At 42.8% G+C, this 22903-nt stretch overlaps 1 protein-coding gene across 5 annotated transcripts in view; it reads left to right on the top strand.

The window, feature by feature from the left end:
* The window catches only part of vps13d (vacuolar protein sorting 13 homolog D), a 47079-nt gene that overhangs the window by 2245 nt on the left and 21931 nt on the right, over nucleotides 1-22903 (top strand). For 2 of the 5 annotated variants that reach the window (XM_085781446.1, XM_085781444.1), the window contains exons 4-36: nucleotides 1211-1401; nucleotides 1592-1672; nucleotides 2032-2148; nucleotides 3073-3177; nucleotides 3506-3676; nucleotides 4207-4307; nucleotides 4526-4694; nucleotides 5122-5223; nucleotides 5616-5805; nucleotides 6327-6509; nucleotides 6828-6958; nucleotides 7083-7137; nucleotides 7528-7707; nucleotides 7903-8033; nucleotides 8119-8251; nucleotides 8344-10614; nucleotides 10727-10881; nucleotides 11283-12338; nucleotides 12983-13073; nucleotides 13190-13316; nucleotides 13415-13595; nucleotides 14263-14445; nucleotides 15097-15244; nucleotides 15611-15827; nucleotides 16896-17067; nucleotides 17485-17600; nucleotides 17783-18007; nucleotides 18129-18424; nucleotides 18618-18751; nucleotides 19013-19168; nucleotides 21708-21894; nucleotides 22013-22087; nucleotides 22210-22410. In XM_085781446.1, coding sequence (XP_085637572.1) covers nucleotides 1211-1401; nucleotides 1592-1672; nucleotides 2032-2148; nucleotides 3073-3177; nucleotides 3506-3676; nucleotides 4207-4307; nucleotides 4526-4694; nucleotides 5122-5223; nucleotides 5616-5805; nucleotides 6327-6509; nucleotides 6828-6958; nucleotides 7083-7137; nucleotides 7528-7707; nucleotides 7903-8033; nucleotides 8119-8251; nucleotides 8344-10614; nucleotides 10727-10881; nucleotides 11283-12338; nucleotides 12983-13073; nucleotides 13190-13316; nucleotides 13415-13595; nucleotides 14263-14445; nucleotides 15097-15244; nucleotides 15611-15827; nucleotides 16896-17067; nucleotides 17485-17600; nucleotides 17783-18007; nucleotides 18129-18424; nucleotides 18618-18751; nucleotides 19013-19168; nucleotides 21708-21894; nucleotides 22013-22087; nucleotides 22210-22410 — 8031 coding nt within the window. Of the gene's footprint in view, nucleotides 1-1210; nucleotides 1402-1591; nucleotides 1673-2031; nucleotides 2149-3072; nucleotides 3178-3505; nucleotides 3677-4206; nucleotides 4308-4525; nucleotides 4695-5121; nucleotides 5224-5615; nucleotides 5806-6326; nucleotides 6510-6827; nucleotides 6959-7082; nucleotides 7138-7527; nucleotides 7708-7902; nucleotides 8034-8118; nucleotides 8252-8343; nucleotides 10615-10726; nucleotides 10882-11282; nucleotides 12339-12982; nucleotides 13074-13189; nucleotides 13317-13414; nucleotides 13596-14262; nucleotides 14521-15096; nucleotides 15245-15610; nucleotides 15828-16895; nucleotides 17068-17484; nucleotides 17601-17782; nucleotides 18008-18128; nucleotides 18425-18617; nucleotides 18752-19012; nucleotides 19169-21707; nucleotides 21895-22012; nucleotides 22088-22209; nucleotides 22411-22903 lie in introns of all 5 variants that reach the window. The other 3 variants (XM_085781445.1, XM_085781442.1, XM_085781443.1) reach the window with 2 other exon arrangements.

The raw sequence follows: 22903 nt of genomic DNA, 5'->3' as shown, positions 1-22903 counted from the left end.
AGTGAAAAAAGCATGGTATTGTACATTGTAAGAGAAGAGTCGTGCATTTGACTAACTGTTTAATCAAATCGACAGAACTTAGTACAAACAGGCAAGGTACTTTTCCACCACAAGCCACGGTTCATCAGATGCTGGAACAAAACACACAAACCAGTCTTTTTGTAGCTGCACTGCCTGCACTGCTTTCAGTTTCACCGTGAATCAGGATTTTCCTGTCTGCCTTCACGTGATCTTATGTAATGGTTGAGCCACGGCATTCTTTATCTTACATACCTGCATTTACCACTGAAAAGAAATGAGGAGAGATGCTTTTGAAGAGAAAGTCAGGGATCTTTTTTATTTTTCCATACATTTTCCACCAATTCTAAAACATAGAGAAATAAGTGATATTTGTATGGCAACACTCAGTGTCCATGTTAACAATGTTGTATACCCTATACACATGTATCATTGTGGTTACCTACCAAAACCTTTTAATTGCCTTTAACAAAGTTCAGTTCATGTCATCATGTTTCATCACGTTACATTCATTTCCCACAGAGAGCCATTCCAACATTTAGGAAAAATTGGGTTTGCTTTTACTGACTTTCTTCTTTTGATATCGGTCGAACTACAAAGTGCAATGAAATTCAGGAGCATTAGACCTCTAGTTTCTAAATGTCTCTGTTACAAATGAGATGGAGAAAATATTTTTGGTTCTTCATGAAAACTGAGAGGACTTCACTGGAGGACATCACAAGCGTAGGATGTCCTTCAGTGTGGTCAGGACGCATTTGTGTACACATTTCAAAAGCAGTGTGGACACATGTGGCCCAGGCCACCTCTGAATGTCGTCTGAAGGATTGGATCTCTAATGCGTCCAGAATGTGCTTTGGGCGTCTTCACAGCTGAACTTAGAAGTGACAAGTTTTCGTTGAATCACCTGACATGGCTGAAGTCTGAACGGGGTCATTATGATAATAGATCTTTATGTGTAACAGTGATTCAATGCCCCTCAAATGCTTCTTATACACATTTGTTTCCAGCATGACAAGTAGTATGATTTCAAATGAAGGCCTTAACACACATGATAGGAGGAGGTTATCCATGACATCTGTACAAGATTCACAAATCTTCTATCTAGCTCGGATATAACAACGCTGACTTAGATGCTTTAATTATATCTGCATATAATTTCCTCTGTTGTGATTCATGCATCATCTTTCTCCAGGCGTTATTGGAAAGATTACGCTCCAGATCCCTTTCTACCGGCCTCACAGTGACCCATGGGTCATCTCCATGTCCCAGCTGAACCTGATCATTGGCCCCACCCAGCTGCAGGAGTATGATGGAGAGACGGAGAGAGAGGAGGAGCGAGAGCGCAAAAAACGTCTGCTCAAGGCTCTCGAAGACAGATTTAAAGTAGGTGCATCAACAATATAGATAAAATTAGATTATCCCTTGTCCTATTAATGGCAAATCAAAAAAAAAAAAAACCCCACCAGGAATCATTTTTTAATCCATTTAGTGGACAGCTCACTTTCATATTTAATCTTTGTTGTTGTTAAAGGTTTATGCACTTGTTGTCTATGTATGTGTCTGCCTTCTCCAGAGTGAGTGTGAACAGAGAGGAGAGTCTTACTGGTACTCAGTCACTGCCTCAGTAGTCACTAGGATTGTGGAAAACATTGAGGTAAGTTATCCAGGATTAGAGGCTATAGCTGGAACTATATTATGAACAATACATGTATGTCTGTTGAAAACATCCCATTGTACTTGTCGTGGTTTACACAGTTTTTGAAGGCCTTGTTGAAGCAATACTCAGGTGCTAACATGTAATTATGCACAACATAGTCAAGTTACAAATGGTAAAACACTCATAAAAAATGAATGCTTAGTAAGTAAATACCTTCCAAAAGTCAGGACACAGAATACCCATGTTGTTGTCTGGACACTGTGGTCAGCTTTGGTCAGCCTGTCTAAGGACAGCAAGTAGTTGTTATTATCAGAGTCTGAGGTACAAATTGAACTTTTTGTCTGTTTCATGTATAGCTGAAGATTCAAGATGTGCATCTTAGATTTGAGGATGACTTCTCCAACCCAGAGAAACCTTTTTCCTTTGGGGTTTGCATCAACAACATTTCTGCCCAGAATCCCTCCAAAGAGACTGTAAGTATCAATTTAAAGTGATTTCAAAGTAAGAATGTAAAATTATACTTAACTTCTTGTTTCAAAGTTTTTAGTGGTACTTAAAGCAGATATCATCGGCACGGCCGTTTCGGCTAATGCTGTGTTCAAGGCAGGCTTTTGAAACCGTAAGTTACAGCTTCAAGTCACAACTACGACTTGGTAGCGTTCCAGGTAACCCGTAGCTCGTGTTTTTACCGTCCTGTTGTCTGTGAAAGTTCCCTATAACGGCCACTCGTAACTTCCGACCCGTGAACTCGTACCAGATCGAACTGGTATGACTTCACAGGAAGGAAAAACACAAAGTACGAGTTTCCTTGAACGCACCATGAGTTAGCAGCCCCCGCCCTTGTCAGGCATCAATTGGTCCTCGTGCTACGTCACCACATTCACGCGCATCCCTTGGCTGCACACACAGCCCTTCATGCCGTTCTCTCCCCTCATTGGATAACACTTGTATCCCACAAGGAAAATTTTCTCCTCGGGTTACAGCAGAGCAGAGTGACGGAGAGACTCGTGTTTAGGCTGAAATACTTCATGTAAGTGATTGCTGACGGAAAATAGGACTATTTAGGACTTATATTAACAAAAACATTCCACTGATATCTGCTTTAAACATTAGCGTTCATAGCATGACATCTGGTTTGAATATATATCTAGGACTTCTCTATTATGCAAAGCTTGCAGTTAGTGTGCAATAAAGAAGCTTGTTACATTCACCAAAGAAGTTTTTGTAGCACGGATGTCCCAGAAACTGATATTTATGAGAATTGTATGTTGTAATTGTGTGTGTGTTTGTATGTTCAGTCAAGTGAAAACAAATCTCTCTTCTGGGACAAATAGAGTCTAAGTCTGTCTTTATATTGTAACTGGCAAGGTTAACAGGAATTTTCTTTGCGTTTTCAGATGCAGAAGTCCCTCCGACAAAAGCAGCTGGAGATCGAAGACTTCTGTGTCTACTGGGACACAGAGTGTGAAATGCTCGGAAAGTTGCCTGCAAATCAAATCCAGGTGAGTCTCAACCACTTTCTTGGTCACCGTGGATTAAATCTCATCTCTGAGCTGCAATTCATGTCACTTCTTTTAGACAAAGTAACATTTATACCATACCAAACTGAATTGTACAAATGCTAGAAAAAAGGCATTCCTGCTACTTGAGGCACACAACACACTCTTTACTGTGACATTAGAGGGACAGACAATCACTTATCTGGGGGAATGATGTATTGCCATGATGCAAAACAAATTGGATTTAATAGCACCTTCTCGGGTGTGACACTCTCTAGTTCAAGAGATTGAAGTCAATATCACTGGTCTGTTTTGTTTTGTAACTGTATAGGAAGCGATGTCGCGGTGTATGGAGAGCCGTGAGCATCAATACATCTTTGAACCAGTGTGTGCCTCTGTGCTGCTAAGAAGAAACGCCTCCAAGGAGCCTCTGAGGTCTCGGCACACTCCAAGGATTGAAGGCCAGGTTCAGCTGGAGCCCATGTCGCTACGCTTGTCACAGGTCTCAATACAGTATCTGACTATGCAAAAATATTTTCTAGAAATATTCGTAATTTGAAATGTGTGAAGTGTCCTGTACGACACTGAACATTGAAGTGCCCCTGATGTAGTGTAAAGTGTTTTGAGTGGTCTATGCTATATAAATGCAGTTCCATCCAAAGAAGTCAACTTGTCCCTTTTAAATTATCTGCATTGTATTTAATGACAATGATTTGTCCGCATGTGGAAACTTGACATTGGAATCAGAAGTTATCAGAATGAAAACATTAAGTGTTTTTCAGAGTGGTACTGTATGTATAACTTGACTCTTTTATGTTGATTGAATTGGTGCTGTGGAGATCTTTTTATAGATTAAACAGAATTTACCATGAGAGTCATGATAGTACAGGTCCATCCACGTTGTTGTTTTTTTCCCACCAACATTTATTTGTATGTGTGACACACAAATACATCACAGCAACATAACCAAACAAAATCAGAGCAATAGATCAAACATTAATGTGTGTGTATGTGTGTTTGTTGTCCCATTAGGTACAGTACCAGCAGATCATGGCGTTCCTCAAAGAGCTTGACCGCCGGGAGAGAGAGATGCTTTACCGAAAATGGAGACCCAAAGTCCCTATTTGTGGGAAGTAAGTTCACACACTCCACATAGTATTTATTAGCCCAGTTTACAACACAGAGGAGGTGTAACTTAATTATCTGCCGAGTATGCTATTACTCTATATTATTAAATAGAAAATAGTTGTGTTATTGTTTAGAATCTCTCATAAACAAGCTGTAATGCCCTACTTCATGTCATTACTCATTGTTTGTGTACTATAAACATTTGAACGGTGTTTTCCTGCAGCTGTCGGCAGTGGTGGATGTTTGCAATCCAGGCCAATCTGAGTGAGATCAGGGAACAGCGGCGACGAGGCACCTGGGACTTTGCCCTGCAGCGAGCTCGAGATGCACAGACCTACACCAGCCTCTACTTCAGAAAGCTCAAAGGTGTTCCACTGAATCCTCAGGAAGAGGTACATCTATCCATATCTTTAAATGTAATCCTGATATTGAGTCCATACAGCAGCAATTAGCAAGTATGAATGCTGTCCAGCGTACTTAATAGTGTGTGCCAGGCCACCAACACAAAACATGCCGGCTTTTACAAAGTGTGAGAGTAATATAATGTATAACATCTGCAGTACAGGGCTTTTGATGAACTGTGCTCTGTCTTTTGCTGCAGTGACCCTAAACTCACCACAGAGCTTTTTTAAGATGTGATTTTAGTAAGTGTCTAATGATGCTATTTGCGCTGTCAGAGTTTGTTCTCTGCTCTATATCTGCCACTAGCTTTACTGGTATATTTTTCGCACATTACTGTGATAAGACAGCAATTGCAGGAGTTTAAGTTTGAATGCTGCTATGAATGTAACCGAACTGATGCTTGTCTTTGTCACCTAGAGCGAACTGGAGCGAGTGGAGGAGGAACAGACGTTAGAGGAGCTGCAGAGTCTCAGAGAAGTTGTTCATGACTGGTCTCGAAAGCAGGAAGAGATTGCGGAGGTAAAGTTAATGATGACTGGGTGTTAAATAGTGTATAAAATTAAAATTGCATTAGCATTGACACACAGACCCGGCTCTTAGTGACTATGGTGGAGACAGCTAAATGTTTTAAAGTGTGTTGAAGTCTTTATGAGGGTAAAACATGAGCGACGTCTGGAAAAATCCAAAAACAGTCAAGAAGATGTACAGTTCACAACCTACTAGCTTACAGTTTCACCGGTCACTGTTTTATTTTATTTACTTTAACAAAAAGCCAAAAAAGTACCAATATGAGGAATGTGAAGAATTGATCAGTGGTTTTGATAAAAGTAGTTCATCATACCCATCCTGCCCTACTACCTTATACCTCATAGTTTCAGCATAAGTTCTCTGGTCTCTGTCTCCTCTTCCAGATTGTGCGAGAGCCCAGCAGTGAACCCCCGCCCTGTTCACCCACCACATCCATCCCTAAGAGTGGGAGCTCAGGGATGATACAGTACCTGCAGTCTTGGTTCCCGGGCTGGGGAGGTTGGTATGGAGATTCCCAGGATCCAAACGTGCCTGAAGAGCTCTTGCCAAGTCCATCCTCCTGGGATATTCTAGGTAAGGAAACTTCTGTATGATGGCAAAAATGTTTTCATGTCTCACATCTGTTGATCACATTCTCTTGGGCATGAAAACTCAAGTTGAACTGGACTTGAGGACCGACTAACTAGACTTTGATGATCAAAGGTCGAGGTCGTAATAGCCACAGAAGACATGATTTTGGTTTTGTGAAAGTGACATCAACAAACACTAATCTGGATGTTCATGAAATTGTTAGATTTTGGTTGTCAAAGGTCAAGATTGCAGTAACCTCACTTTTTAGCCCTGACACAGCAATTGTGACAAGCTTTCGCACAGGATGAATATTTTGTATTTCTGGATATAAAGGGATGTAGAGGAGTGGAAAAGGCAGATGGCTATGAGGAAGTGATTCTAGTTATTAGGCTACTATTGAAATTGGTTGTTTAGTCTAGAGACCTGTAGGATGAATCAGTCTTTTATGTTTTGTATGTATGTTTTTTGTTTATTGCGTTACTATTTCCGCACTAACCGGTGATTCTCATGATTTGCATCTCCAGCAGAGACAGAGGACTTGTTTGACCCGTTGGAAGACTCTCACACGCTGAACACCTTCACCAGACGTGACCACCTGTTTGCCCGGCTGGAGTTCTTACTGGAGAAGGGGGCAGTCACACTCTTTCACGAGGACCGGAGGGGGGACACGCTGCTTGAGAGTGGGGTCATCCAGTTGGAATTCTCAGGTACCAAGAAGAAGTGTTTGGATAGATGGTAACATGTTTCAAGTCATTTAGATAGACCGCCATGACCCGAGGCATTATGTTCCCAAAGGTTCATGGTCGGGCTCGCTGTTACCTCACTTTAATTTCAAATTGCTTATTTCATTTAGAATTTGGTAAAAGGTTAAAGGTCAGTGCGGCCTCATAAAACATGCTGCTGCAAATATTCTCCTTTCCAAAACTGTCTGTGAGCTCCAGGAGTTTCTACATATTCCTTAATACCTACTGTCCATCACTGATTTTGGATTTATGATTTAATTTAATGTGACCACATTTCCGCAGGTGTGCAGGTGACTGTGGAGTCTCTCCCCCGCTCAGAGTCCTCACTGCTCTCTGTTAAACTGGGCTGTTTGTTCCTGAGAGACTTGACAACTCAGGGCACCATCTTCCCTGTCTTGGTGTCTCCCAAAACGGTAAGTTAATGAGCAGAGGTGGGCAGCAGGTTTATAATGTGAAGAAAGGTTTGAGAAAGTGGATTGCAGATCCTGCTTGTTTTTCTAATGTGTCACCTAATGGTTTAATATCTGTCCCTTGTAGGACAAAGTTGTTGTTACCTCTAATCAGCCAACTGGCCATTCCAGCTCTACCTTTGGTAAGACTATGCTTTTATGTTTTTCAGAATTGATTTAACAATATTATTTAAATTTTAATATATATGTCACACATTCAGTGACCTTTGACCTCAGTTTGCAGTCAGCTTGAGACAAGAAAGGGTTCAAATGCTGTGGTCTCCTGTGTTGCTCTGTGTGAAGTGACACATCAAAATAGACTGATACTTTGACTGAAATGAGGACTGAACTTTTACAACTACAATGCCTGCCTCTAGGGACCACTGGTAGGGTTTTTTGCTTAGTCTTGTTCACAAAATGCCGGTTCAACATCTCTTTACAAATTGGATGTCGCAAAAATCAGACTGTTGAGGCAGTATGACTAACGGGCACCAGCATGCAAAAACATTTTTGCTTTATTTTTTCTTTATTAGGATGCAGTGCAGAGTACTCATCATCACCAGTGTTTGAGATGATTTATGAGCGTAACCCTCCAAGGTGTAAGTTTGAGAGAAGACTAGAAGTGAGCACTAGTCCACTGAACATCGTCTACAACCCACAAGCAATTAAAAAAGTTGCTGAATTCTTCTATAAAGGAAGAGTTCACACCTCAGGTAAGTGCTGAAACTTGCTTTTATGGTGTACGTAAGCATGCATATAATTGTATACAATAAATTCAAATGTTTAAAAAAAAAAGTAAGGGATCAGTGAGTAGCACTGCAAATAATGAAAACTGATCAAGCAAGCTACAACATGATAGTCCTCTAATTTATATAATTGAATTTTAAACTATCATATTTCATCTTTAGGTTTTGGGTATCAGTCAGAGTTGGAGCTGAGAGTGGCAGAAGCTGCCAGGAGGCAGTACAACAAGCTGAAGATGCAGACCAAGGCAGAGATCAGACAAACCATCGATCAGCTACTCGTCGGAGAGTTTATTGTAAGAAAGATTCCCTGAATGGTGCCACGTAATAGTTCTCAGTTTGATCGTTGCTTAATATGCTGCTCTTGTGTTTGCTTGATAGGAAAACAGTAAGCGTTGGACAATGAAACTGGACATCTGTGCACCCCAGGTGATTTTTCCTGATGACTTTCAGTCAGGGGATCCGATGTTAGTTGTTGTTGATCTTGGCAGGATTCTCCTCACAAACTCTCAAGGTAAAATACTCATACATTTTAAAAATGTAAGTACAGTTAGTTTACTACATGTGGTTTCTAAATCATCAACATATTGCTATTCATTTTTTAAGATGACAGCAAGACCAGCTTAAAAACTGAACAAGCTGAAAAGGAAGACATGAGTGATGATGAGTACCAGACACCCCTTGCCACCCCACCAGAGTCTCCACCACCTGAAATGGACTTAAAAGAACAACCCAAAAGCCCAGAACTTCCCAGCCTCGTATCTCCTGAAATTACACAGGCCTACACCAGAAAGCTTTATGAAAAATACTCTTTGTCCTTTAAGGACCTGCAGATAATGGTCGGTCGATATAAGGACAACTGGAAACATCTTCAAGAGAGTGACGTAGGACCCACTCATGTGGTAGAGAAGTTTAACGTGCTGTTGCAGCTTGAGCAGAGGCTGCGCTATACATCAGACCCCCAGCTCCCTGGGGCTGTGCTGTCTGGAAGTCTACCAGACCTCAAAGTCCACATCAACCTTGAGAAAATGACCGCCCTTAGGAGTTGCCTGGCTAGGCTAACCAGTCCAGCTGTAAGTGAAGGGGACACAAGTCAAGAGAAAGGCTCCAACATACGGTCTCCAGACCCACTTACCCTTCGTCATGATAAGATCTTTCAGAGAGAGGACAGCTCCTGGAAGCTACAGGGTTCTGCCAAGAACCTGACACAGAGCGTGATGACTTTAGAGCAGCACACACGGGAAGTCCTGGTGGAGTCACGACTACTGTTAGCTGAATTCAACATTAATTACATGCAGCTTGGTGTAGAGAGTGATGGACGCTACATATCTGTCCTCAAGGTATTTGGCACAAATGCTCATTTTGTCAAGCGGCCTTATGATGCTGAAGTTTCTCTCACCGTCCATGGTCTTCTGCTGGTGGACACATTACAGACGTATGGGTCAGACTTCGACCTCCTTGTGGCTTCTCATAAACATCTCAGTTTTGACATACCCACAGGCAGCCTCAGGGAGAGCCAGCCTTCGTCCCCTGTGTCATCCCCAGATGGCAGGTCTCCCCAGCATCAGGGTCCACATAGTGAATCAACCTCTGATCAGCCTTGGGATAGAATTTCCCCCTTCAGTTCCCTTTTCAAGGACCAGGAGGCACTAATTAAACTTGAGTACCAGTTCGTGAGCTCAGACTGCCCTTCCATGAATCTTGACAGCTCCCTTCAGGTGACAAGCATGCAAGTCAACAATCTGGACATCATTCTCAACCCTGAGACCATGGTGGAGCTCCTAAAGTTCCTTCAGAAGTCTTTCCCCAAAGAGGAAAGCAGTTTGACATCATCGGCACAACAGTGTACAGCACAGCCTTACAGTGAGCAAGAGGAGGGAACGTATCAAGCCACGTATGACCAAAACAAAGAGTTGACTGTAGAGATCCACCGCCTTAACGTGCTACTCCTTCGGACTGTGTCCACTGGCTCTGTCCTGGTTGCTGAAAAGAAAGGTCTGAAGATTGCCACAGCCAGCATCACTGGCACCAAAGTAAACGTGTCTATGGGCAGTCGATTGGACATCACTGGTTCACTTGGGGCCATGCAGTTGGTGGACCTGACCCAGGAAGGAGGCCGAAGCCAGTTCGTGGTTAGCATCGGCAATGTTGAAGACAACTCCTCAACTCTTGCAGGACTACCGTTCCTTCCTGACACAGAAGGTTCCCCCACAGAAGCTTTAAATTTTCGCCTTATGGAGAAAGCCCAAGGTGACTGCTCCTTGCGGCTCGAAATGGCATCTTTGCACTATAATCACTCAGCCAAGTTCTTGAAAGAGCTGAGTCTGTCTGCTAATGAGGTAGAGGACAATTTCCGCTCCATGTTAAAAACTGCTGCTACCAAAGTGTCAACAGTTCTAGCCACCAAGACAGCAGAGTACAGTGGTATGGTGTCGCTCTTCGAGACTCCCTCACGGAGAAGTCGAACTCAGAGTCAGAGCTGGGCTTATCCATTTGAAGATGAGGAGGACGTTCCCACAGAGGAACCTGAACCCTCCTTGGATACATTTTTGGTGAAGCTCACCCTTGATATCAGAATTGAATCACCAGTCGTGTCCATTCCCCGTAAGCCTGGACACCCTGAGCTTTTGGTTGGTCATCTCGGAAGTATAAAAATCCAGAATTTTGTGACTGGACAGGACACTGACAGAGAGATTCTCCAGGTGTTCGTCAAGGATATTCGGCTGTATTCACTCAACATGAGCCATTTGGTTTTGAAGAGGCCAGGAAGAGGGCCTCGTGTTAGCACCACGTCACCATCTCGCAGTGGGAGCGTCAGTCGTGATGAACAACAGTTTACACGTCATGACTTCTTCGAGTATGTCAGCCGGGGGAAAGGTGAGAATTGGTTGCTAATATGTTACAAATGCAAAGGATTGTTTTATTCTGAATGGTACATGGTAATGAAAATAATGAAAACATACCTTTTTCATATGTATTTCTTCACCAGCCTTCCATATATTGAAAGACACCACCATAAAGTTCACCCTGGAGAAAGTTCCCGTTGACGAAGACAATGTTCAGTTTTCCTTCCTCACCACGGAGGAGCCCTGTAGGAGCACAGGGTTACTAAGAATTGAGGGCAAATTTGTCAACCCTGTTCAGGTTTGTACTATGTAAATTCTGTAAATCTATATCTACATCTAATATAAATCCCTATAAGTGTGTGTGTTTTGTATAGTAATGGTACTAGTACAATTTTACTGTGGCCAATTTTAGAGACAGATCAGACCCCAAGAAAAGTCTTGTAACTCATATTAAAAGGTGGTTCTCTTTGCCTTACTAAGTAGATTCAGTAAACAAACACAGTGCTCAGTCCATCATCACAGCAGTAATCTCATACTCAGCCCTCTGTTGCTCTTGGTTGTTTTTTTTAACTGAAACTGACTATTTAACCAGAATAAGTGAAACATAAAAATGCATCGGGGTATTCAGGGCCTTTTCATAATTTTACAATGTTACTAAGTATTTATTAACGGTGTTAATATGTGACTCTCTGATGATAGGTGTTCCTGTGCAAGTCTGTTTATGAGCAAGTCCTCCACACACTGGATAATTTGTCCTTCATTGAGGAGCAACGGGTCACACCCAGTCAACCGCCCACACCCCCACCACCAACTCCTTCCTCCACCAGACCTCACCGCTTTCCTGATCCTCAGGGAGGACTGTTCGCAAGGGATCCTCCCCACATCAGCTTCTCCCACTCGTCGTTTTCCTCTCCTTTGCCTCTGCAGTCTCACAAGCCTCCTCTTCAATCCCCCACATTCACTCAGCTGAAAATGACCTTACATGTGGCAGAATTGCAGGTCCAGCTTAGCGCTGATCTGACCCAGGGCTCCCAGGGATTAGTCAGTCTGCGCTTCCAAGATCTGGAGGGAGACTTCACCAGAGACCACCCACAGACACTGGCAGTCCAACTGGCACTGCGCTCGCTGCTAATGGAGGACCTCCTGGAGCAGAACCCAGAGTCTAAGTACAAACATTTGATGGTGTCTCGTGGAGCACCCAAGCCCTCCACCTTCAGTCCAAAGGAATACCTTTCCCAGAGCTGTCCGTCAGCATCTAATGCCCTGTACCCAGACATGCCTCGCTCGCTGCCTGCTCACATGGAAGAGGCCCAGAATGTCTTCCAGCTCTACCAGAGGCATCCCAGCACCCCTTCACCCAGCAGTCGCAAAACCAAGACCGATGCAGAATGTCCCAGCACTCCACCCCCCTCTCCTACCCACCATACACAAACCCATCACTCATCTCCAAACTTTGATGAGTCTTTGGTTCATATTAATGTGCTTTTGGTGGACCAGAGCCACCCAGAGTTCAGGACGCGCTATGGCGGTGTGGGACGAAGTATAGATATTGACTTCAACTGCCTGGACGTTTTGATCACGCTGCAGACGTGGGTGGTCATCCTGGACTTTTTTGGTATTGGCTCCACAGCCAATAATCATGCTGTGAAGGTAGAGTCTGCGTCAGTTCAGTCTGTGCCGGGACACCCCCTCTGTGAACCAGACATCAGTGAGGAGCAAACACCAGAGCCCGTCAACACTAAGGTGGACCTAAAGGTGAGTCAATGGGTCTAGTTTGTCTGGGCTGTGAAAATACTACGTGCTGTTAGTAGGCTGTAGTTCATGTATGTGTAATGTAGTATTCATGTACATTACATAACCCATATCCAGCATATAGTATATAATACCATGTAAAAAATGAAATGTTATGTTGCAAGTAATTTAATCTACAAGCTATCGAGCTAGGCTTGTCAACATCTGTATTTATGTTTGGTGTCACTTCACCTGACCACTACATAATAATTGTATCTGTTTCATGGACATTAATTAAATGTTGTTGTGAGTGAAATATTACAAAACCTTTGAACCAGTTTGTGAATTATATTATATTGTGGATGGAGAATGATATCAAATAGAAAGAATGATCAGTGGGACAGTTGTTAGCCACATCCCACTGAATGACTGTAAACTTTCTAAATGAAATATTAAACAATAGCGTTCTGTTACTGGAAATAACTTAAATACGCATCAAGTAGCATTTTCAAAATGCATTAAAGTCCTCTCGGGATGTTGATAACATCACCATGGTATAGTGACTATGAAAATGTTGTGATTTTGTATTCTCTCTGCCAGTGTCTAATCTAGGATCAGTTCTGCAGTGGCGGCGTCATGACTAAACTTGTCTATGTTTTCATTTTTAGGTTCATTCTTTGTGTCTTATACTGAACAAGAAACTCAATGAGCTTGCCAGAGCTAGTGTATCCAAATTATCTGCCCATCTTGAAATGTTAGGTATGTATGAAAAAATTCACAAATCATGTTTAGTTAAGGCCTCCACATAACTTACATTTTTTCAGTTTCTTGAGGATAACCTAATGCTCGCAATCACTTCATGTGTAATATTTCAGATGGCGACTTGGAATTACAAGGCAGTTTAGGGAGTTTGTCGCTGAGTGACCTGACACCACATGGTGATCTCTACCGGGAGCGTTTCACCACACGAGGAGGGGAGGCCCTTATTTTCAACATCCATAAGTATATATCACAGAAGTTTCATCAGACAATTAGTCCTCACAACACAAAAGAACTCAAAAACATTTTTTTTGCTTACCTGTCTGTTCTGGTTGTTTCAGATACGGCCAACCTGATCCCTACCTGGAGCGGGAATGTGATATCAAGGTGTTTCTGCAGATGGCCTCAGTGCAATATGTCCACACCCAGCGCTTCCAGGCCGAGGTGGTGGCTTTCATTCAGCATTTCACCCAGCTACAGGATGTCCTGGGCAGGCAGAGGGCTGCAATGGAGGGCCAGGCTGTGAGTACTGGCCGTTACTGCTCCTTACCCTTTTTTTAGGATCACTCCAACTTATTTTTTTATTTATTTGATTAGGACATTTCCTATTAATCAACATGTCAGCCAGAGCATCAATGTAAGCCGGAGTTAGCATAGTTGCTAATTCACATCCGTTGTCCTAAGGCAAGTCATAACATACAAACAATATACCAGTATACAAATAGATAAAACACAGTTTTACACAAAAAATAGGTCCCAATTCACATTAATACACATTAAGAGTCCATATAGAAAAATAGAAAGACAAAAAGTTACGTATGAGAGCAGGTCTGGCTTGCTACTAACCACTGTTTGAGGGTCTTTTTGAAAGTGGTGTAAGTGGCACAGTCTCTAATGTAAATTGATAATATATTCCAGGACTGTGTATCTCTGATGGACACCACCATTTGACCAAATTTGGTCTTGCGGCGTTGTATGTCACAGTCACCTCTGTTAGTACTTACAACAGAATCCCTTCTATAGTCCTGAACATGCCAGTGCAGGTCTGCATCAAGCATTCTCAGGATCTCAGTTGATGCCAGCTCAATTTATTGTCGAAGTTAATTGTTTTTATTACTTAGTCCTCTTCGCTATCAATTTCACTTTGTTTATCGAACTTTCCTCTCTGGCCTCCTGTCTCCATATGCAGGTGCGCTATCATCCTCAGCGAGCATCCAGGGTTTTGCTGGATATTGAGGCAGGAGCCCCAGTTATTCTAATCCCAGAGAGCTCACGGTCACCAAGGGTCATTGTGGCCAATCTTGGCCAGTTGAAAGTACAGAACGTCTTCCTCCCTGCTGGAGCTCATGGCACCTTTTCCCGAAAAGACAAGGTAGAGAAACTCACCATGGCACATGCGTTTTTCCCTTCTTTGGTGAGTCACACTACCTGTGCATCCACCCATACAGTGCCTGCTGACTTGCTTCTAACATACCAGACTGGGTCTCTGACAGTGGCTCAATAAAAATAGTAGCCTTATCTAAACCCCAGCTGTCCAAGTTTGAATTTGACTTGTGGCCCTTTATTGCATGTCACCCCCTTCTCTCTATAACCTGATTTCATGTCTCTCTCATACTGTCCTATAATAATGATGAAGGTACAAAAAGCCCCAAATTTCTTAAAATAATTATCCCATGAATAGTCCAAAGGCAGCTGGCAGTACATATAAATTATTTTTGCCAGTTGATGCATCATTGTTAACTGCAGTTAAATGCAGTTTCAGATTGAAAATGTACTTCAGAACTTTTGATGAACCAGCCCCTGGTCTGCCGTTTGTCTCTTTGCAGCTGGTTCTGTGATGGACTGAGCGTTCTGCTAAAATATCTGTTGCATGGATTGTTTTAAGGAATGCTTGAACAGTGGAAACAGTGCTAAACAGTGACAAATCATTTGTGCTTTGGCCCCTTCAAAAGGTTTTTGTGTGTATGTGTCGATCATATTAGTAAGTGGACTTGAGGTCTTTTCTCTTTTTTTCTTAAAAAAGGAGCGCGTCCAGAATGCTGCAGGAAGCCATACTGAGCAGGAGAAGACTAAAACCTCCCCCTCCAGCTCCTCTTCCTCGACGGGTTTCACCCTTGATCGGCCCCAGGTGCTCGACATAGGCAGAGAAGAGGATGGCCCTCACAGCTTAGGTGAGTTTCACCTGAAAGGAAGCTGTACATGGTATTTTCAGTACTACTACATGCAGGAGCTAGAGCTGGGTTACCTGAAAAGTGAACCTGAGTCATGATAAGAGGCCAATTATATTGCAGTTAAAGGGTGCTAATGTTTTAGTACGAACCCACAAAGATCACCATGAAAGATTCACTTGATATAACATGCATAACATAAACCCATGACTGTTTTGACTGATATTCTTGGAAGTTTGAGAAAAGCTAAACCTTTGTGGTGGATTGTTGTCCACCCGTAACTTGTACTCTTCTTTTTTTCTCTGCACTGTACCCTCCATTAAACCTAATGATTGTAACCCCTGACATGTGGTGTGCTTTTCCCTTCAGAGGACCATGTGTGCCTGTTGGACTGCATTGCACTGGACCTACAAGAGATGGATATCTTTGCTGCAGAGCGTCTCCCCTGTCAGCCCTGGGAGAGTGGGGTTAAACCTGCAGAAACATCAGACCTCGTCTTTCCTTCATACACTGTTCGTCGCACTGGAGACAACCTGTTGAAAAACTGCTGCCGCCTCAAGCTTAAAGTGGAACGCAACCTGGACAAGTACGTCCCGCTCAAGTCAGATTTACTGTTATCATAAACCAGCAAGATGAGTGACATGGTTGTGAGTCCCTACTAGTGATTAGTCCACAAATGTCCACCATGCCTTAGTATAATTTTAGGATTGATGAGTAGAAGCACTGGGCACTTTCAGGGCACTTTTAACTCCATAAGACCTAAGGTGTTTTAGGCAAGATGTGGAAGGGATGTGGTCATTTATTTAATTATTGCATAGAGTAGGTTTTCAACTTGCAATGAATTTGCTCTTAGGCATTTTGGTGCATAATTATAATAAACATAAGAGCAAACATAAAAAGTACTGAAGCTTAACTATGGAGGCTAACGGAATTTCTTGGTTTCCCTCATTAAACTCATCAAATACAAAATCCCAAAACTCCACAGCGCTTTTGTAGACAAGTTGTGACCTGCACAACCACCACGCTATGAGATAATGACGGAACGATACGAAACGGAGCCGTTTTCGAGGTAAATTCATACAAAACCGCTGATGCGCGTTGCGTTCAGGGACAGTTTTTCAGCAAGCAGTCTCCGTATTTACCCTGTATTTACCTCGAAAACGGCTCCGTTTCGTATCGTTCCGTCATTATCTCATAGCGTGGTGGTTGTGCAGGTCACAACTTGTCTACAAAAGCGCTGTGGAGTTTTGGGATGTTGAATTTGATGAGTTTAATGAGGGAAACCAAGAAATTCCGTTAGCCTCCATAGCGTAGCTCTGAGCAGCCAGCTGCTGCGCTCCGCCGTACTGAAAATAGCTTACACCTACAATTAAAGGTAATGAACCTACTGCTATGACTATAGCGATTATGGCAATGGGCCAATTTGCCAAAATGTTGAACTATCCCTTTAATACCAATACCACATTTCAATTACACAAATTTTCCAATGGAGTCCATTTTCATAAAACATGACTAATATTTACCCACATCATATAGCTCTTTCACTTTTTGAGTATCCTCTCTAAAAAAAAGCTGAAGGTATGGAAGTGCCTGATGTTAACATAGGACCAAATGCTCTACTTCGACTCATGTTTGTGTTCATTGATGTTATCAGGGAGCTGTGCCATGCAGTACCTGACATGTCCATCCATGGCAACCTGTCGTCGGTACACTGCTGTTTGGACTTGGACCACTACCAGCTGATCAGAGGGCTGCTGGAGCACAACCTAGGAGAGCCAGTTGAGGAATTCTTGCGACCTTACAACCTGCAGGATCCCAGCACCTATGTAAGAAAGCATGCAAATGCACATATACTCTGATCAACTCGCTGAATATATTATTGCAGTGGACCTTTTTGTAGAAAATTCTACTTCTCTCATGAAATTCACCTGATTTGCCCATTTTGACCTGCTAAACACATGTAATATCCTGGCTTTGACGTAATTGTTGAATTTCTAGTCAAATTTATATTTGAAGATTATTTGCAGGGGAATTAAATGTTCTCAATATTTTTGCAAAATTGTGAGAAAAACACGCATGTTTTTGCTAACATTGTTATAACATAAAGCAACATCAGCTTTTCCTTTCATTAAATCTATGCTGCAAGAAAGGTTCCAACGTCTAACTTTTAGTTCATGGTGTATTTAGATGAAAGGATGAAATAGAGCTCATAGTTTTTGATAATGATGTTTTATATCCTTCAGACGGTGTTGAGTGGAGATGTCTACACAAACTTGTCATTCCTGGTGGACATGATGGATGTCAGTCTGGAGCTTTTTGACAGGCCTAAACCCACGGACCACAAACGCTCATTAGCAAGGTGAGCCTTCTGTATCTTTAAATGATAATATAAAAACATATAGAATCATATTTTGATTTTCAATACTTAGATGTGACATTTACTCTGACTTTTTAAGGGAATACCAGATGTCAGCATTGTATAATGCTGTATGGATAGACAAGATGATGTTTGAATATTATATTTGTATTTCTCTTGTAAAGGTTTGATTTTATGAGATCCAAGCTCCTCTTTGAAAGTTTCTCCAACGGATCCAAGTCCTTCAACCTGGTGTCTCACTCCATACTGGCATATGACACTCGGTACACTGGGCTGACCAAAAGTATGGGCAGAACTAATGGGGCAAAGCACAACGTCTTTGACTGCATCCTTCAGCCCTCCAAAACAGGCTCTAACCGGGCGTCTCTACAGCTGGAGCTGCATTACAGGTATCAGTGGAGACTTTTCAAGCTGATGAAACATTTCCAAAAATGACTATACATAGATATGTAAGGTGATTTTAGCCAGTAAAGAGTTAGTCACATAAGCTGTGGGCCATGTTCTTTGCAGGTCTACACGTGACTCCTCCTGCTTCACGGTGGTCCTCAACAACCTGCGGGTCTTTCTCATCTTCGACTGGCTCCAGCTGGTACGAGACTTCCTGCAGACACAGGAGGAGAAGGTGACGAGCAGCAGTGATGGTCGTCAGCAAGGGCCCAGCACTAACAGTACTGACTCAGGCACGGTCAGCGCCACCACCACTGGAGCCGTCATGCCAAAGACAGTCAAGAGTGGTGTGATCACAAAGAGGTCCACAGTACCTGTTACTCAGGACCGCTATCTGGAGGTCAAGATCAATGTCACAGGTCAGCATGATTGGACCCATTTCTGCAATAAAATGCTTCAAAACTGTGTCAACTAGGAAATATAGATGACTGGCCAGTTACTGTAATGACATAAAGGGGATTGAGAGGTATGGATGACATTTCCTAGAGCTCAAGGCAGATGACCACAATCAATATGAAATGCTAAATGACGCGTCCCCACTTTTGTCCCCAGGCACAGAGTTTGTGGTTGTGGAGGACTCATCCTGTCTGGATACCAATGCCATCATTCTGAAAGGGACCACTGTCCTCACCTACAAACCCCGTCTGCTGGATAGACCCTTCTCTGGCAGCCTTGCAGGAATAGAGGTGAGCACTGTTGTAGCACTAGTTTGTGGTAATATATTACTAATGAGGACACTACACTTCTACCAGTGCAACCATTCATTAGGATTCTTTTATTTAAAGATTTACAGTCTCAGTTGCTACAACTTGCACCTCCACTTTACCCACCTCACCTCATCTTTAGTTTAGTACCCAGTGAGGCTCAAAGAGGAGGAAAAGTACACATTGGTACTTGTAGTGTTTTATGTTCACCAGTTTTGATTCTTAGCATCTTGTCAACCCCAGGTGTTCTCGTGTCGGCTTGGGAGTGAGCAGGAGACGGCGCTGTCCATTATAGACCCTGTCAATGTTCAAGTAGAGCTTTGTGGGAGTCCCACATATCAAAGCAGCTCAGGCCTACTGGATGCCTTTAATGTGGAGGACATCCCACCACTTCTGGAGGTAAGAAGTTAGCAATCAACCATGAGAGATATGCATGTCATATTTTACACGGAGGCACAGAGTTTAACATTTCACAGCATGGGGTATAGCTAACTGAATGTAATGTAAATGTAGCTAAAGGGGGTGTTATCACAACAAACAATGGAATAAAAACCAAAGAATAGCAACAAATGATAATAACAAATGAGCATTATTGGACAAACTGATTAATTCAGGTGTGTCTGACTCTGACCTCAGTAGTCACAACAATGGTCAGACACACCTGGATTAATCAGTCTGTCCAATCATGTAAGACAGGAAATAAAGGAGCTTGTTTAAGGCTGCGTTCGATTGCACTCGGAACTCGAAATGATCCGACCTTCGAATTGGAAAAGTGCAATAGAACGGCCCTTGAAGTTGGGACTCTGACTCGGGAATTCGAGTAGGATCCAAGCAGCCCGAGTTGGTCAGAATTACGTCAAAGCAAATTGCCGTTGCACACTGTGAGAGGTGTTTATTTATTTAGGCTATTTATTTTCCAACCTAGATGTTTAAGCAAGGGGGAAGTCATGGGAAAGGGAATATAGTTCCGCACGTACAATGCAGCAAGAGTTGACACCTGCACGGCTCGCTATGACGCATGCAGGATTCCCCTCGCTGGTGCGTTCAGGACTGTGTGTTGCAGAAGTGGTGTTTCTCTTTCTCTCTCTCCCTCAAGTAGCTAATGTTCTTCCCCAGCAGTACTTTTTGATGCTACAACATCAGCTTACTGTGGCCGGCCATGTTTTCCGCAGTTGTGCAATGAAACGTATTTACCTTGGAAGTCAGAATTTCTTCTTTCCGAGTTCCGAGTGCAATCGAACGCAGCATAAGTTCAGGAAGTAGTGAAGCTGTGCATAAATCCTATTCTTCTTTAAAACAAGTGCTGCGGTTTTGGTTTTACTACTACTGTTGGTTTTGTTTCTATGACAACAGCATCTTAACAACACATCATCACACCAACAACCAGAAGATGCTTATCTTCATACCATGGATGGGCCTGTCGCCACTCAGTCTCACAGTCATAGAGCACAATCTGTGGACAGCAGCAGTCAGTGTCTGGCTGATCTGCTCCGATAAATATAAAGACACAAGCAGCTTTTCTGTCTTGTGAGTTTCTGCAGACATATTAGTCAAATCAATAGTCTGTCCACTGATCATGGTTGGAGAGATTGGAGAGCTATTGAGTTGAGAAGTTGTGGGTGCTGACATTAGACAGATGGAGTTCATTGTATTAATCAATTTATTCAGTAATATTATAATGACTTAAACATCTTCCTTTTTTTTTCATTTCTAATGTGTGACTTTTGGTACACTGTGCAGCCTGAGCTTTTTAAGTTTTTAAGTTTTTTGAGCAGCAACACAAAAAGACAAAAAATAGTGGGTCTCATTTATAAAACTGTGCGTGGGATAGTTACTAAAAGGGTACGTACGCCCAAAAGCCAAGTTTTGCGTGCGCCAAAAAATATTCAGACTTATAAAACCCTGCGTACGCACACTTCTAAGCAAACTTCCCTTTATAAATCACAGAGTTCTTACAAGTGTGTGCAGCTGAATCAGCTTCACGTTCCGCCCTGTACACGCCCCATTTTAACCATAGATGGTCAATGCAAACCACCACATGCATGCGATCTGCATGTCAATGAGCCTGACGTGCACTTGTTCTGTCGGTGTTGTGAATTGGTTGCAGGTGTGAAAGTGATAACGTGACATGTTGCTGCAGCTGTTAACGGCGTCAGCGGCACAGAGTGCACGCGGTGTTGTTTTGGTGCGCTGCCCTCTCAAATGCTGGACCCGGGTCGGCACATTTACAACAATGACAACAGTTCTAATCTGAAATTAGTTATTAACCATTCATCATGGTCTCCCTCTCCCTCCTTTCTCCTCCAGCGGTGCCGTGGTGCAGCTCTGGGAGTGGACAATATGATTGAGAGATGGTGGTGATTAAATATAGAGAAGGAATTTTGATTTTTTTAGTTAAATTCTAAGAAGATGTTTCTGAAACATCAGTGCAAAATAACACAGTTTAATTAAATCACCGTGGCAACATGGATCTAACACATACGGATTGAAATTAAATGTGTGACGGCCGATTATAAAAACATAATCGTTCTTCTCACTCTACATTTCCTGAGTCTGACTTCAGTTCACCACCACACCGTCTGTGTCGCCAATTCCCCTTTTCCTCCAAACTATGTGTACGCATGGCTCAGAGTTTACTTAGAGCTGCGCACATTCTCCCGTCAAGTTTGTTTTTTATAGATCACAACCTTGGCGTGGAAAGTCACATACGCCACTTTCAGGCCCCGTTTTGTGCGTACGCAACGGTTATAAATGAGACCCCAGCACTTTTCCTCTGGGTGCTCCAATTGTGAACAATTGAACAACACAGGCTAGATGTGCACAGTGTTCCTTCTTGTAATCCTGTTGGGTTCTTATTAGCAAAGCAGATACACAGAAACTATTCCTATTGTGCTGTCTCTGATGTTACATGTTAATTGTCCGTGTGTTTCTCTGAAAGGTCCAGTTTCCTGCTCTGGACATTCGTCTGTCGTACAACGACATCCAGCTCTTTTTGGCCATTGCCAGATCCATCCCAACTTCTAGCGCTCCACTGCCTTCTGACTCTGACACCTCCACTGCACTCAGCACCGAGCCTCCTGCTACGCCGAAAGACAGCTTCAGGCAAAAGACTGAGGCCCTCATAGGTATGTAAAGCACTCATTTGAATTTTAGTCTTTTTTTATTTAATATTTCATTAGTCAACAAAGACTAAACTTGGTCCCTTTTTTTACACATGTGTTTGGTTGTTGTTTTTTTCCACAGAGGGCCAGCTGACCCGTTTACAAGACCTTGGCTTCAGGAAAGAAGACTGCAAAAGAGCCCTGATCCACTGTAAAGGTAAGTGAGACCTTCAGACATGTTCTCTACATGACTGTAGACTGTGGAGCTCACAAAGTGTCGATTACTATTTATTGATAATCTACACAGACAGGATAAAGACAGAATAATGTGCCCCTCAGGTCAGCTGGACCAGGCAGCCACATGGCTGCTGGAGAACGCTGAGAACATTGCAGGTCATTCCCGAGCCAGAGCTGACTCCGGCTCAAACAGCCACTCAACTGCTCTGTCTGGGGTGGAGGTGAGGGCTGAAAGTGTTTGCATCTGTTTCATCGATGACTGTCTGGATTGTGACATACCATTGGCTGAGTTGACCTTCTCTAGTAAGTCTCTTTTCTCTAAGGTATACCACAGCATCAAACATGAACATTGGGAAATGTGTTTTCTTATTATGAGAGATTTAACAGCTCAAGTATGGCACATACACACATCGATGCACATATTTGAAATTTTTCAGTTCCAACAGCGTTGCTCACTGTTATTGTTGCCCTCTCCCCCTGTTGTGGACAATTTAACTTAAGAGGCAGCCTACAAGCCACAGCCTGTTGTGCCCATCGATGGCATCGATCACAGAACACCTGTGACAATGAAGCTGCTTTATTTCTATGTAGCAATGATCGTGAGGAATGCAATAACATCACCCACCCACCGAAATAACACAAACTCCACAGTGATCTTTGTTCTCTCACTATTGAGTTATATCTTTCAAGTAAATCAGCATCAGTTGAGGTGTCTGCGACAAAATGCTGTGACATTGAATGAAAGCAGACTTTGTGATTTGGTCTTCTTCTGAATCGGTAAATTAGGACTTACTTT

This window comes from Trachurus japonicus, chromosome 7, assembly GCF_045865225.1.
Source record: "Trachurus japonicus isolate A0001 chromosome 7, Traja_1.0".
Classification (NCBI taxonomy): domain Eukaryota; kingdom Metazoa; phylum Chordata; class Actinopteri; order Carangiformes; family Carangidae; genus Trachurus; species Trachurus japonicus.
The sequence above is the reverse complement of the archived record's forward strand: the minus strand, read 5'-3'. Positions and strand labels throughout refer to the sequence as shown.